The 16,550-nt window shown below is 45.1% G+C and overlaps 1 protein-coding gene across 7 annotated transcripts in view; it reads left to right on the forward strand.

Annotated features, from left to right (window-relative positions):
* Window positions 1–16,550, forward strand: part of PISD (phosphatidylserine decarboxylase) — a 49,558-nt gene extending 33,008 nt beyond the window's left edge. For all 7 annotated transcript variants that reach the window (XM_088143806.1, XM_088143805.1, XM_015888768.3 and 4 more), the window contains 5 exons: window positions 10,910–11,146; window positions 11,406–11,544; window positions 12,800–12,946; window positions 13,522–13,682; window positions 14,635–16,550. In XM_088143806.1, the coding sequence (XP_087999932.1) occupies window positions 10,910–11,146; window positions 11,406–11,544; window positions 12,800–12,946; window positions 13,522–13,682; window positions 14,635–14,859 (909 nt within the window). In that variant the 3' untranslated portion in view covers window positions 14,860–16,550. The remainder of the gene's footprint in view (window positions 1–10,909; window positions 11,147–11,405; window positions 11,545–12,799; window positions 12,947–13,521; window positions 13,683–14,634) is intronic.

The raw sequence follows: 16,550 nt of genomic DNA on the forward strand, positions 1-16,550 counted from the left end.
AACAATATAATAATTTATTAAACTTGTATGTTGCCCAACTCTCAATAACTCAGTGATTATATTCTTAAAAATGGCTCTTCTTCTGGTCAATTCCAACAGGCAAAAATGCTGAAGAGAGCAGAAGAAGCCAGGGTTAGTGAAAATCTGAGCATCAGACAGGATCAGTGTAGGGTATTGGGGAAGAAACGGAGCATCAGAGCAAGAAAGATTGATGCCATTCATGTTTGGAATGGTTGAAATTAGCAACGGTTGCCAGAACCAACCAAAAAGGCTGTTCCAAATATGCTCAAAATAAAAAGAAGGGAAAAGAAACAGAATATAGTACCAGTTCCTTACAGATAATAACAAAAAAGGCTAACAGATAACGAAAGAAAAGGACGGGAGGGGTGGGGCAACTGTCTGATCCCTATTTTGGCTCTTCCTTCTCCAGCAAAAGAGGATGTGTTCCACTAGTTAATAGTGAACAGCAGGATGAAAGGACAGGACTGAACCTTGAGATATATAAAGTTATAGATTCATAGTGCTGTAAAGAAATCCATTTACTTAGAATGTTTTGATTTCTAAGGAGGTCAGATGACTTACATCCTAGGCTACAGAGGGAAGCTCTGTATGTTACCTTTGAGACATCCTAGACTCTGGGTTGATCAAACGTCTCCATTTATTATAAAAGGTAAAAGGAGGATGCAGGAATTACAGACCAGCCAGTCTGACAGCAACATCCAGGAAGATTCAAGAGCAGATCCTAGAGAGGTCAAGACACTTTGAAAATAATGCAGTAATTGCAGGAAGTCTGCATGGATTTGTCAGAAACAAGTTTTGTTAGGCTGACTATTTTTTGTTAGGCAAATCAATGATTGTGGCAGTGGTAGAGACATAATATGTCTTGATTTCAGCAAAACACCTGATAAAATATCCCTTAGCATTGTGATGAGCAAGCTAATTAACTGTGGGTTGGATAGCATGACAATTAGATCGATACATAGCTAGCTGGAAAACTGTATTCAGGGAATGCTCATCAAGGGTTCTGCATCAAACTGGGGTCAGGCATCAAGTGAGGTGCCACAAGGTTCTGTCCTTGGCCCTCTACCTGCAGCATTTTAATGACTTAAATGGAAAGGTGGCAAAACTGGTTATTAAATTTGCAGGTAATACAAAATTGGGTAAATAAGCGAAGAGGCTTACAATTCTAAACAATCTTGATAACTTAGAGAAGTGGGCTGAAAATTTAAAAAGAGCTTGCAGAGAGAAATGCAAAGTTTTTCTCTTAAGAAACAAAAATTAAATGCACTGCTGTAGGATGGGGAAATACCTAGTTTGGCAATAGTATGTTGTGAAAGATTTTGGAATTAAAGTTGATTATAAACTGAATATGAGCCAGCCCTGTGATGTGGTTATAAAAAAGGCAAATACAGTTTTAGACTGCATCAACAGAAGTATAGTTTCCAAATCACAGGAATTTATAATTGTGCTGTGTTCTCTTTTGGCTGGACCCCTCCTCTGAGTACCGTGTCCCATTCTGGGCATCACACTTCAACTTTTCAGACAGACTGGAACCAGTTCAGAGAAGGGCAGTGGGGATGATCTGGGGACTGGAAACCAAGCCCTAGGAAGAGGGACTGAAGGAGCTGGGTGCATTTAGCCTTGAGCAGAGGCGGCTGGTGGTGCTCTTTGGGTAACTGGAATGATGCCAGAGAAGAAGCTCCAGTCCTGCCCTCTCTCATTCCAGAGAGTACCTCTCTGGCTCATAAATCCCTCCGTGCACTATGAATCTCCCAGCCCAGCATGTGCACTCGTGCATACATGCGCTCAGGTAGCCGCCAGTGATACACACACCATACACGTACCCCTTGTATATATACCTCGGGGCAGGCTTAGATGGCAACCACAAGCAAAGAATGCATTTAAGTACTCTTTCCTTAGTTTAGTGAAATAATTTTGCAAGCATACAACTTATGACAAATAGGCAGTAGCAATCAAAGTTACAAGCAGAAGACTATGCCTGGATGCACATCCAAGATGTGGGTGGTCACTCTGCTTTGCATCCAGTGCCTTCAGCCTGGCGGGGAAAGGAAGACTGAAGGGGTAGATGAAAAAGCAGGGGCGCCCTGGGCATCCAGGAGAGAGGACAAGATGTTTGCCAGGAGAGAGATGGCAGCATCTCCCAGACAGGTAGAAGCCCAGCACTTTTAAGCCCTCAGAAGTCCGCATTGCCTCCCAGACTCGCACTCATCCTGGCCTTGGCTGCGCTGCTGCTCCAGATTGGACCCCCGCCGCTCAGTTCAAGTGGGGATTGGCTCCCTCGGGCTCTGTGCCCTCTTTGGGGTTTCTGATTGGCCAAGAGGGCGCTGCGCGTTGGCATTCCGAGCGCCCGTGCTTCCTGACCCCAGCCTGCTCTCCCCCTTAACGGTCGTTAGCCGGGCCTTATTGCTTATCCCTCCTCACTTCCAGGGTGAAGCGTCCCCGGCATCTTCAGGGGAAACAAAAAGAGGAGGAGAAGGAATGTAAATGCATCGACTTTATTGTTCTAGAGAGCTTGTTTCTTTTCATGAGGCCACCGGGTCAGCCGTCCCACGGGGCTGCCTGTCAGTGTTCGACATTCAGCAGAGGGAGCACAGAGCGGATCAGTCAGAACCGAGCAGGGACAGGAAGAGAGAAAAACACGTTCCAAAAGCAATTTAGGCACAAGGAGCGTTATAAGCCCGCTATAATGCAACTAGAAAAGCCACGCTGGGGCTGGTCGGTTCCTGTGTCTGTTCCAGCAGGGAGAACCGTCCTTAGAGGACACTCCAATCTGGGTTTCTTTGCTGAGCAGGAGACTGGATTCGGTGGCCTAAATGCCACTTACAACTTTGCCATTCTTCTACAATTTCTTACTTACTTTTCTTTCTTCTTTTTTAATGAAATAAGGATGGCCTCTTCTAATTGTAGGGCTTTGGGCTTGTTTTCCTTTTTTTGGCCAGCAGCTTGTACCCAGTTTTATGAGTCCTCTTAAACCTCTCCTAGTTTCCTCATTTTCTCTGCAGAGAGTTTTTTTTAACTTCTGTGTCCCTGAGAAGGAATGCCCAGGTTCCAGGATTAACTCCATAGGATTTAAAAGAATTAGCTGCAGCAAATTTGCCAGGCTTTGCTCGTTACAGATTATCTCAGTCTTCTTTACCCCTGTTCTGACTTTGATCCCATCCTGTTTCAGTGTTTCTTCTTCTGCAGGGAATGGAATTTTCTTGCCAGTTTTTACCTCTGGTGACCCTGCAGACCAGTTAAGGCAGGACAGCCCAGCTGGTGCGGGGGCTCTTCAAGCAGAGCCCTGGCCACCTGGCTCTGAGTCCCCCACCCTCCAGAAGACTGCTGGAGGAGGTGGTGGTGGTGGTGGTGCTGCTGCTGCTGCTGCAAGTCTTTCTGGGGCCAAAGATCTCTATTGGTGTGGCAGAGCTTGTCCATCAGAAAAGGTCTGTCCTGCTGCAACCTCTGCCTGGAGTGCAGGCATTAGGACAGGACAGTGAGGAGTTGTGGACACAGCATGATAGGTTGATGGCCTTGCAGGGCCCTCCTCCCCAGCTAAGCTGCATGGAAGAGGCCAGCTTGGGGCCTTTCCACTTTGGGGAGGCCAGTTGCTGATAAAGAAACCCCCTGGCTAGTACCAGTTACCTGGAGAAAGGGCAGGGTAGGAATCTAGAGTTAGAGATGAGGCTTCTCCTCTCCCGACCCCCTTTCAGGAACAGGGGGCACAGGAGGAGTACCTTGGCTTTTTTCTGAAAGGCAGGGGGACAGGCTGCTGATCAGCAAAGAGAGGCAGGCCAGTAGCTCTTTTTATTAAAAATTACAACTACAATGATAAAAAAATTAATAAAAAGAAAAAGAAAAAATAGAAAGTACAGAAAAGAAAAAAGAAAAGAAAGAAAAAATAATATAGTAAAGAAAAAGAAAAGTATATAAAGAAATGACTTCACTCTTCATCACAATAAGTATAAACAATTTTAGTAACTTATCACCTTCTCTTAAAATACAACAAATGATCTCTTCTTCCCATATCCCATCTCTTATCTATAAACAAATCCTTACAAACCTCATCATTTCAGTTCTGAACAGCAAAAGTCCATTAAGGGTTACCAGAGATAACAACATATCTATTTTAACCTTGATCAGATAAACCAACTTTATATTCCTTCCTTTTACTTTTAACTATCTTGATCTCTAGTCCCTTCAAATAATGTCCTAAAACTTAATTCCTTTTCATCTTTTCTTTGTCCCTTCTCACAAAATTCTTCAAAGCTTTAAGAAGCTCTTTTGTATAAATCCAGTATAGGAAGATTATCCAGGTCACTCTCTTGGTTTGTTATTTGTATATCCCTTTTAATTATTAAGACATCAGCCAGTTTCTTTTGTATACCCAGTGCAGCATCTTTTTCCATGTCATTCTTGTAGCCTGTCATTTTTAAACCCAGTTTCAGATGAGTCTCAGTCTTGTCCGGTAAAACTTGTTCCTTTTCCATAACATCTTTTAAGCACAGTCTATCTATAGAGGCTTAAAGTTAAAATTAACTTCCCGGTCCATTGCCCCAAAATATCCTTCAATATGTCCAATGTTAAAATATTTTGCTCTGTTCTGTATTAGTAAGACTTACTTACTTACTTACTTATCAGATATGTCACTGCCCATCTCACTGAAATGATTCTGGGCAGTTTACAACACATTTAAGTGTTCTTCTCCTTTAATTGTAATCTTTAGTTCCTTCTGGTTCCCTCTAGTGCCCAACTTTCAAAGTCTCATCATATTTTTTTTAAAGAATTCAAAGCAAAAGCATTTTCCGATGGGAAGAATTCTTATAATTAATTCCAAAATCTTATTTCAAATCCACTTGGACCTTAGTCCATTTGTAATTTTCCAAAATCAAATTCTAATCACCCTTTTGCTGTTTATTCCAAAATAATTTTTTTAAGTCCTTAAACTTGTATTCAAAACTGCTTTTGTTAAGGATTGAAGGAAACTCACCTGGTGCTGTAAAACCTGTTGATCCAAAGGTTCCTAATAGCTGAATGGCAGTGAACAAGCAATTTCCAAAAGGGATTAGAAAAGGAAGTATGCGAACCCAGGGTCCTTTTGAAGGCGCCAACTGTGGGATGAGCAAGATAGTTATTCCCTCGTCTCCCAGAGCACTACTCCTGCCAAAGAATGCTGTCTTGTGGTCTCCTTGCAAGGAACAACTCTATGGACCACTTGTGGGTGATTTCATGTCCTCTCCTTGCCTGGAGTGGAATTATGAAGAGCCAGTCTACTTGCCAGCATTTCATTCCACTGCGGTCATTGGCTCTGCTTTTAGTGGGGCCATCTTCAGTTTGGCATTTCTTCCCTGGAACTCCTGAGAGAGGGCCAGTTGTTCTGATGGGACTTGATTCCTTTGCCCAGGCTTGCCTGCTAGAGTGGGTCACCCTCCATGGGGGCAGGAAGACTGCTGGGCAGCCCCACCTCTTCTATCTCACTTGAGGTTGCTGGCCAGGGAAGCTCTTAAGCCACTCTCCCAGGATAGGAAAAGACCCTCTGTGTCATGGACAGTTCCACATTGCACACAAGCGAGAGCACAATAAATGGGGAGAGAATGGAGAATACAGTTTTTAGACTGAGAATTGGATTTGAACTGAGCTCAGTGATCTTTAAGGGAGCTTAAAAGCGAGAGAGCAGGGTGGAAAAACCCCATTGCAAGAGCAGTGATAGCTGCAGGATGGATCTTAGCAACCTTTCTAGTGATTTCTGGAGATGAATCACCCAGAAGGAGGAGAGTTGGATAAAGGGGCATTATTGAATCTGTGTGCCAGGCTGTATGAAATGGGCAAGGCCATGGTAAATGCATAATTGGCTGTTTTGTCTGCTGGGCAAAGACATAAACACTCTTGCATTGAGATGTTGGTATATCTCCCTTCCATAAACATAAATAGCAGAGCATCAAATATGGCCAAAGAAAAGGCTCTCAAGTGAAACAAATGAGATATTACCTAGATAATTGGTTGAAGCAAGGGGTCTTCACGTGGAGCCCACTGCCATAACAGCTAGGTTGAACTCAGATCTTTCCTGTGATATGTGTTGCCTCAGGGGCATTTTACTTCTCAAAATCCAGTGCAATTAATACTGTACACAGTATTCCAATTCCTATTCTGATCTGTTGCTTCGTTGCCTCTGGGTCACTATGACTGTTTAAACAGATTACATGTTCTTCCCATGTGTAGTATGATTGTAACTAATCCACTGAAGTTTAAATCCTAACACTCTGGTGGTTAGCTAAGCCTTGAGCAACCTGATCTTGGGAGATCCCAGAGTGCTCTGCTGAGGATCCTCCATTATTGAGATGAGATCACCAGGACCAGCAGCTGTCTGTGCCAACTAAGCCACACACTCTTTTTTTACCTCTCCTGCTGAGTATTAATCCACTTTTTCATCATTCCTCTGGTCCTACAAAGGGACATAACCCTCATTTGCATAAGTTGAATGTCTTCAGATGGAACTAGCTTAGTTTGGACTACAAGAAGGCCGTGGAATTATGAGAGTTAACGCTGCCTAAACAGTGAGATTCCTGATTTCAGATCTATAGTCTCATGAGGTCAGAATAGTAAACAAGAGTTTTCAAAACAGTTGACACTGACTTTAAAATAACCAAAGGAAGTATGTGATGCCTACCTGAAATAAGATATCTGCACTCTCCTCCAGAGGAGTTTCTTCCAGACAGTAGAGAGCTATCCAAAAGGATAGAGGAGGCAAAGGAGCCATCAGTGTAAATCAGTTTTAGCCGGAATTGTAAATGATTGGAGCCTCACGTTAGCCTCTAGAGAAGTCAGTCCAGGTTAGGGTTAGGGTTCCATGTGCAAAATGAATTAAAACACTGAGGAACCTGAAGCGTAGCTCTTAGATCTCTATGCTTCAGGTTCCTCAGTGTTTTAATTAGATCTCTCTGTACCCCTTCCAGAGGTTTGGGGCCTTTATCTTTACAAATCTAGGAATCATGATGGTGGCTGATTACCTTATCTTTAAAAAGATGTAGAGTCATGAGCATAGTCATCATCCGTGTGCTAGAAAAATGCAGGATAGCATTAGCAATCTTAGGGGCCCAGGCAGAACAGCTGTTACTTGTTCTTTTCAACAGCAGAATATTGAAAAATAGCTCCCAAATGTTTAAATGCCTTAATTTGCTGTGGCAGATGCCACTGATCTTCCAGCAATGTCTACGACTTGCAAGCTTCTTAATGGCCACCACCAATACCTTTGTTTTCAATAACTGACGGCAAGTCTTTCCTTAGTGCAGAGTGAGGGCTTGAAGGCTCTGCTTTAGACTGCTTTGCACAGTAGATGGGCTGGCTGCTGGGCCATCAGCGTAGAGGACTGGATGGAGCTCTGCTTTTGTCAAGAGCAGAAATGGGAGTGAAAGGCCACCTCTCAATCAATAAAGACATCATGAAGCAGCACACCATAGGGCACTTAAAATACTTTTCACTCTGGTGATACAAATTAATTTACTGGCCAAGTTAACGTTCATCATCCTGACCCGAACCCAGCTGTTTGTCAGCTAGTACACTGTCCTTGCTCGGTCAGACAATTTCTTGGAGTGCTAGTTTCCACCGAGCTTCCAGCTTGTTCCTTATAAAGTTCCGTACAAGGAGTAGCAATTAACATGTCTGTAGGCCCTATATACTTTGACTGGTTTAATCTTGGCATCAGCACATTCTCCATCAAACCAAGCTTAGATTTAAACTTAGTTCTAGAATTTTTAATTGGAGTCTAGATCACTCGTATCTGCTGGAGATTATTAACTGTTTGCTGGAAAGCAAGCACTGTCTCTCCAGCATCCTTCCCAACAAGGCTAGACTTCCATAGGTGAGAAGCTGTAGTGAACTAATAAATGACAACTCCGGTTTATTTATGGTCAGAGAACAAAAGAATCCAGGTACAGTTTGTTTGATGGCAGAGTAAAAGAACCAAACTATAATTATAAATTAAAATTAGAGTTTGTGTGAGCTAGCCTATGAGAGCACTAGCTTCTAGATTAGCAAATGAAAGCTAAACCACAGGTCTCTTATGGCAACAGCAATTGAAGAGAAGATGACAACCTTTCCAGAAATTTCAGTTGACAAACTGGTTAGTAGAAAGGTTACCTTATTCTTATCTAACCTACAGGGAGAATGATTAAAACAAGCCAATAAGCCTGATAGAAGGGATGCTGCAATAGAACATGAGAAATTGACTCAGTCACCCTCTCCAGACAGGGACAAAGAGGAATGTGAAAGAATGTTATATCTCCCTTCAAAAAAGCATTGAGTCTTACCTGGGGGAGCGGGGGTTTGTCTATGGAGAATAAACAGGAAATTTATGAGATAATTGGCAGGAGTGAATGGACTTCTAAATAAATCATTTTTGTAGTATTAGGGGAAATACTCCATACTTTCTGGAAGTCATGATCAAATATCTTGTTGTAGCTCCACATTGGCTCTCTCAAAACCCAGTGAATCTAAATACTGGGCCAAGAAGCCACAATTTCTAATATCTTCAAGTACTCCTATCTTCCATAAGGACCCAAAATTATCCCCAAGGATAAGGAACGCCAAAGATCTCTGCATAAAGGCCAGTTTTAACTAGAATTTAAGGTGGTGTAGTCTCAGATGAGTCTCATCAGATACTAGGCTCAATTCAAGTGCAGAGCAGTCTTGAAGACACACTGAAAAATCTTATAGATGAGCTTGAAAATAGTGAAGTCGCCCTCTCCCGTCTAGATCAGCTAATATGATAGAATCTTTCCATGGGAGTCTTGGCCAGGCAAGTTTGCTCTGGACAACATACTGCATACTAATTTCACAGTGAGAGAGAAGCAATCACTACTAGTTTGTATATCAGTCTTAAAGAAATCAATTTTGGAGACACAATAAGCAATCAGTCATGCTGGCACCGCATCTGCCCCAGCATATCTATTCCCCTTTTGTGATCCCTTTCTACAGACCCAAGATGGTTGAATCAAAGTTAATGATCATTTGGGCCAGCTGCCGGTCCCCATGATTCTTTATACTTGGACTGACAAAACTGAAGATGGATTAAGCCATTAGGTGAAGGGGAGAATCAGCACTTGAGGCAAGTATAAAGAGTGGCACCATTTGGGCCAAGTCTAGCAACAAGATCACTAGCAAGAACTACAAGAGAATAATGACACATCAAGAACATCAAGATACAATTTTCAAGCTTATCCTTGTCATTAGTTGTCTCAGTAACTGCTGAGGAGGGTGGGAAATATTAAAGAACATATGATAGCTAACCTGTTTTGAAACTGATGGCCACAGCCAATGGAAGTGCGAGACCTTTGGACAGGTTCCTTGCAGATGGAGAGTCTAAATCCTTCATGAGCCTAGCCTTCGTTTGGGCTAACTCCTTTTCTATTATAGTCCATCAGGTGAAGTAGGCAAGGGTTATACCTTGGGTCTGTCTCTTCTGGGGAGAATGTGCACTGTCAGATGCTTCCTCCCCTCTCCCCTTTCTGAAGTTCAGTTATTTTGTACTATGGCTATATACTATGTATATTTTTCATTTTCCACCAAAACCCAACCAGAAGTTGTGGAGTGTTTGCAGCACAATTTTAGAGGGTTTTGTAGGCTGCAAATCAGGTTCAAGGCCAGGGTCATTCCATTTTACTCTGGGACTAGGATGTCTTGGTGTTTCTGCCTTGCCAGAGGTGCAAAGTTGTTTGGACCTTTATGGAGGAGGAAGCTCTAGCCTTGCAGTGCTCTGAAAACTTACTTGCAGTTGTTGAAAGCTGCTCTCCTTTCCCACTGTCACCACCTAATCCAGGACCAGCAGAGGAAAATTGTCTAGAAGACAGAGCTTCAGGTGGCTTGAGACAAGACAGGCTGAGCTAGGTTGAGCCTCTTTTTGACCAAGGAGCTAAATAGGCCAGCTTGTTGAGGAAAGGGGAGAGAATTGTATTGGCCAAGAAAGAGGGGCTGATCTCTTACTCTTAGCAATTAGTCAGTTTCTGCAGACTGAGGTCCCTGATTCTGAACTAAAAGGAGGAAATGTAAGTAATAGCCATAGTTTGCATATTCAGCATTACAAAAAGCTATCCATTGGACCAGACCTGCCACAACAGGCTGTAATTTTTACTTATCTGTGGTAAAGTGTTTCCATTGCTTAGTGCAAGTTAAAATGTGCTCATTCCAACTCTTGCTTCTTCCTCATATAGTAATAAGGCAGAGGAGAGAGGATGCTCTTGAATGCAGTGAAAAACAGTGCAGAGCAGTTCTGTGTTTCCTTCTGGAATGGATTTTGTGGAAGAAGTGATGAGAAGGAGTAGCTGATGAAAGGTGGATTTTGGCTTCTGCAGTCAAAATCAATTAACAATCCAATTAACACTATCTGGAAGTATGTCACTCCACTCTGAGATGCAAATAGCTACTTTCTTCTGAATCTTTCAGGGAAACCATGGAAGGGTTTCTTTGCAATACCTTAATATATAGAAGGAATTCTGCCAAAGGGATCTTGGCCTAACTGGGGAAAATGTGTCTCTGTGAAGAGAAAGGAGACCATCCCTGTGGCTGTAAGTGGATTGCCCATGGTATCGCTGCTCAGAGTTCAATGTGGAAGTGTTTTAACAGAGGTTTCCCTGGTCTGAATAATTCCACATTTTCAGTGTTAAATCAAAAAGGAGGTTGTGTTAATACAATAGAACCAGGTCAACGAGCTGTGCGCATGTTTCTGTTCGGCCTTCCGAGGGAGGCAGATACTTGCTCGGCCCAGCCAGTTCCTTGCTACTGATCTGAAACTCTGCCAGGAGTTGGGCCAGGAGGATTTTTCTCTTTCTTCCCTCCCTCAAGTGGATAGCATCAATTCAAAGACAACTCTTGTGGCTACACCATCTTCCACCATAATCCCTCCCTCTGTCTGTAGGTTTCTTTGTACAAGTCAGTGCCAACACGCCTGCTCTCCCGTGCGTGGGGCCGCCTGAACAACGTGGAGCTGCCTACCTGGCTGCGAAAGCCTGTCCTCAGCCTCTACATCTGGACCTTTGGGGTGAACATGAAGGAGGCAGCCGTGGAAGACCTCCATCATTACAGGAACCTGAGTGAATTTTTCCGACGGAAGCTGAAGCCTCAGGCCCGGCCTGTCTGCGACCTCCACAGTGTGGTCAGTTTCTGAGACTTTCTCCTCTCCAACTTTTGGATAGGGAGGTTTTGGAAAATCTTTTTTTCGTATGAAAAAGCATTTGATGTTCAAGTTGTTTTACTGCTGCTTGTTTGGGTAGATTAATTACATCTACACTATTTTTATTGCATTTAATGAAAGTGGAACAAAGTAATGTGAATTTGAATAACTGTTGATATTGTTTAATAGAGGAGGGAGAGAAGATAGCATCCAGATTCTTTTTGCTCTTTCTCCTCTACAGATCAGTCCTTCAGATGGAAAGATCCTCAGTTTTGGACAAGTAAAGAACTGTGAAGTGGAACAAGTAAAAGGCATTACTTACTCTCTTGAGTCCTTCCTGGGTCCACCTGCCAATCATGAAAACCACCAAAAAAATCCAAGTAAGTCTCCCCTTCAACTCCAGGACCCTTTTTTCCATAAGCTAGCTAGCAGGGCAGAGGGTACTTCTGCCATCCAGAGCAGTTCTCTCCCTTTCTGGCCAGCCCTGTTCCTTAGAAGCATCTTTAGAAGAAGGATGAATTGCACCAAGCGAAGTAGCCAGCCTCCACTCGCCCCCTAGAAACTTCAGGAGGAATTGTGGCCCCACCAGTGGAGTTAAGGAACCACGTGTGCTTCGCATCTGGCACAGCCCCCACCTCTTGCTGCTCAGCAGAATAGGCAGCGCTGGGATCAAGGGACAAATCCTGGCAGCCACCTCCGTGGAGTGGGAGGAGGTCTTATGAGGAGGAGGAGGCCAGGCAACTCAGGACTGCAGCACAGCCGTGGACACTGAGATAACCCTGTCCCCAAAGAGGAGGAGGTGCTTTTATTCAGTTTCTCTTTACTGGACATATGTCCTGCCTGTCCTCCAAGGAGGCAAGCGCCTTCCAACTCTTTCCTACAACGAGGTAGGTTGGACTGAGAGAAGGGAAGCTATGAGAGATGTCTCAAGCAGGCATTCAAATCATTGCACTGCCCTCACAGTCTTCTTTGCTAGCATGACCAAGTCTCCAGAAATCTCCTTTCATAAAACGTAATGATTTCCAGGGGAGCTTTTTCAGAAGCCAAGTTTGCAGGGCTTGGGGCCCCAGTGGCTGTTTAGCTCCTAAGTGTCCCACAGGAGGAATAAATGGTATTCTGTAACTCACAGTCTGCTGGCTATATATTCAATATAAATACATGCAGTGAAATTTGCACAGGGAAGGTGCACTCTGGTGTGCCTCCCCTGCTCTTCTTGTGTTTGCTTCTTGATTTTCATCAGTAATGAATATGGTATGTGAGCTCAAGAACAGTGTTCCAGCTTTGCTTCTCAGTTTCTCCAATTCCCAAATAAGACCATGCACAGCGGTAGATGGTTTGTGGAACCAAGTTGTTGCCAAGAAATGTTCAGGTCTCCGGGTCTCAAGGAGACTTTGACCTACCTTGTTTTTGAACCTATGGCTGTTTTAGGTTTGCTTCCCAATCCAGTTGTGTCTTGGTCTTATTGCTCAGGGATGGGGCCCTCCTTGGCATGCAGGCGATGCCAGGATCAGCCTTTAGCTGTTGTCTGGAGGGAGGGAGGGAGGGAGGGAGGGAGTTACTTGAGTTACTGAATCGATAATAAGGCAGCTTTCCAAGTTCTTTCTCAGAAAGCCTTTCCTCTCTGGCCTTTTCCAGCTTCCTGCTGCGACTCCTTCCAAAGGCAGCTGGTCACAAAAGACACCAACGAGCTCTTCCACTGTGTGATTTACCTAGCCCCTGGAGACTACCACTGCTTCCACTCACCCACAGATTGGAAGGTCTCTCACCGGCGTCACTTCCCAGGTAGGCCTGCTTTCCACAGGAGGGAGACACAGAGGCAGGTCTTCACACACCTAGCATTTGCCAGCCGAGCAACTTAAACATTAGTCCCTCTCCAGTGACTGCTCAGGAGCAGGAAGGCTGTCTCACGCGTGAATCCCAGTGGCGTGCAAACCTCTTCCATGTGGCACAGTCTACACTGCTCTACAAACAAGTCTTTGAAGGAACCGTGGGTAGCGGTGCCAAAACCCATTTGGGAGGGAATGGGGGAGCTTGACCTGCTAAGCGTGTGCTGCAGTCAAGCTCCGCCCCCCAGCAGTGGTGTTCCTCCCTCAGCCTGCCCTGGCGAGCCCTCTCCCCCTCTTTTTTCACTAGGTTCGATCTTCTCAGGGGTCAGTGAATGTTAGGGATAATCCTTCTCTGGTGGACTTTGTCTTCAGACTTCTGCTGAGCTATTTCCCAATGTTAGGGACAGACAGCACCCAAGAGGCCTGAGATTGTCTTCTGGCGCCTCCCCTACTGCTCCCTCAGTTCTCTTCCAGCTTCTGGAAGCAGTAGCTGGATGAGCCAAAAAACGCACCAACTTGCTCTCCCTCCAGGTGCCCTGATGTCCGTGAACCCCGGTGTGGCTCGTTGGATCAAAGAACTCTTCTGCCATAATGAACGGGTCGTCCTGTCAGGCTACTGGAAACATGGCTTTTTTTCCTTGACAGCAGTAGGAGCTCAGAATGTAGGATCCATCCGCATTTACTTTGATCAGGTACGTAATCTTTAAAGAGAGGCGTGGGGGGGCGAGGTGTAGTCACTGAAGTGGAGAAAGACACTGTGCCCATCGGGAAAACCTGTAGATTCTCCTCCCTAACAAGACGGTTCATGCGCCCAGAGCTTTTGGTCTCTGGGTTCTTTTTCTGGCTGAGGGCCCCAATTATGCGTTGCATAGAGAGGGGACACAGCATTTGCTTTGGATAGAGGATCTTTTCAGCCTGAATGTTGAGAGCCTGCACAAAATGGTTGCCATGAAACCGGTGTTATTTATGCAGAGGCAAACTGGTGAGTTTCTCTCCTCCACCCACATACCCTACTCCTTTTCAGAGGCGGGGGGCCTTGCCTTGATTTCCTAGGAATGCCCTTGAGACTCTTCTGTGGGCCCAAAGGTTTTTTCCTAAGGCAAGGTGGTGCTTCTGCAGCATGCCACTGACCAGGCAGAGCAGGAAACCTGGGGGGGGGGGCTGGGAGATGCCCACCAGCACCCCATTGCTGTTCCTGCTCCACATGAGCCCAAGGGGGGGATCTTTGGCTTCTTCAGTTGTAGAAAGGGAGACCATTTTTGTGCTGGTGGGATCTGCCCAGCTGCCCAGAGGTACAGGGAGACCTTGTTCCAGAATATCTGGAGGGCCAACAGGTGATTGAGTTGGTGGGGGTCACGTTAGAGGGTTTGCTAACCCTGGAAAGCTGCTCATGGTGCTGTGAGTCCACACAAGTTGGGCCAAAGGCTAGCAGCACTTCCCACAGGAGAGGAAGGTCCCCCTTCTGAGGACCAGGCAGAACCACCACTGTTTGGTTCCTCCCTTAGCCTTGCCCATTTTTAACACCCAAAAAATGATTCAGGCAATAGGTGGACAATCCAGGTGGCAGGCTGGCCTGAGCGCAGGCAACGCGGTCCTCCCCGCCCACAGAGTAACAGCCTTTTTCCTGCTCCTCCCTCTTCGCAGAAGCTGCAGACCAACAGCCCTCAGTACAGCAAAGGGTCTTACAACGATTTCAGCTTTGCAACCAGCAAGAACCACGAAGGCATTCCTATGAGGAAAGGAGAGCATTTAGGAGAATTTAATTTAGGCTCAACAATCGTTCTGATCTTTGAGGCACCTAAAGACTTTAATTTTTACTTGAAGCCTGGCCAGAAAATCCGCTTTGGGGAGGCTTTAGGCTCCATCTAAGGCCCCTGTGGTCAGATGGGGAGGGGCTTTTCTATGGACAGGGACTCCGGTCATACAAGGAAGCCTTTCTCTATGGCGGAGTATTGCTCAGCAGGACCTGAGTGAAGAGAACCGAGTCCTTGGTCTTCATGTGGGGGTGCCTGGGTCTTCCCCTCGTGAGAGTTGCAGGTTTATCACGGATTGTGGCCTTTAAGAACGTTGACCAGGTGGCTTTTCTTCCCTTCGGGCCTGGGGTGGCGGCAGTGTCTTCCTCCTGCTCAGAACGCAGCCTGCCTTTGCACAGCTGCTCAAAATCTGCATTGGATGTGCAGTCAAGAGGAGGAAGGAAAGCGGCAGAAAGCTCTCTTCTTTAAAGGGATAGGATCCGATTTACAGAAGCCTCATTAGCCCTCAAATTCAAGTTATCTACTTCACACCAATTTTGCAGTCCAATCCTAGAGGAAGGTGGGGGTAGACAGAAAAAACGGACATCCTTGCAGCTTGAGATCTGAAACCTGCTAAAAATCTAGTTCTCTCCCTTTAAAGCAGAGGTTTGCGCTGCACTTGAGCCTCAAACAGTGTCCAGACTCAGCATCTGACTCGTCTTGCCTTTGATTTGAGGAGCCCAGTTGACCCACACCTCTAGCTTACGCCAACTTCAGACACTGTCTTGCTGTGCTGGGCCTTTTCCTGTGTTGCCTGGGAGATCTCAGATCTCCTTGTTTGTTAAACCGGGCTCGTGCAAATGCACACTAGTCCCACTACGAGGGCCTAGCGTTGGCTTCTCTTCCCCGTGTGCAGCTACTTTAGTCGCCATGTCCTGGGACGTGGCAAGGTGGACTCCGCCCAGGACTACTTAAAAACACCATTAGGAACTTTGAATAATTCTCATTTCTTCTCCTATGTATTAACTTTTTAATTCTCTGCTGGAGCTATTCGAGGATGAGGCTGAGGAGGAATCTGAATTAATCACAATACATTCTGTGTTACCCTGAAATATCATTTTCTATGCATCAGACTTTGGGTTATGCCACACCTCCAAAAGCTGTCCTTTTTTTATGGCCAGCAGTTTTAGGAGACAACCATGCCATGGCTAAGTGAAGAGCAAGACGTGATTAGATGCACGTACTGTTTGAGGCTGCATACCTATGACAATGGCCTTTTTCTGTGGCTGTGAGGAATGAAAGGCAGAGAATTGTCCTTTGTGCTGGCTGGTCTCCCTCCCTCCCCACAATGCAGAAATGAATTCCTTAACCAGAAAACAGCTCTTTAATCCTACACCATCATCATGGGGTCTGCTGCCATTGGGCCCAAGGGAGACATTATGAAATGTATGATAGACAGCAGTGCCTTGCTCCATCAGTGCAGAGGAATTACTTGCTTCCTCTTTGCTTGCATTGCAGTACAACTCTGAGCCTTTAGTTTTCTTGTTACTCTAATTGTCCTGCTGTACAGGAGCCCCTAGTAGTTGGTCTCTGTAGGAAGGTTGTTCTGGGCCAGGTCCTGCGAAGCTCCTTGTGGGCTTAGGGGGTCACCCAAACCCTAAACAAATGGGAGTGGGTTTCTTGGTGACGCTGTGAATTTCTCCAACATGGAGAATCCTTTTATTTTTCAACTGTATCAGTAGCACAGTATTTTTGTATGTCAAAATGTACAACTTAAGACATTAACTCATTAATGGCAAATGTTTTAAAATAAAAATAAGGACTGTG

The sequence above is a fragment of the Python bivittatus genome, unplaced genomic scaffold (genome assembly GCF_059951505.1).
Source record: "Python bivittatus isolate LINGU-HERP-01145 unplaced genomic scaffold, Pbiv_v1 ctg000390_np1212, whole genome shotgun sequence".
Lineage (NCBI taxonomy): Eukaryota > Metazoa > Chordata > Lepidosauria > Squamata > Pythonidae > Python > Python bivittatus.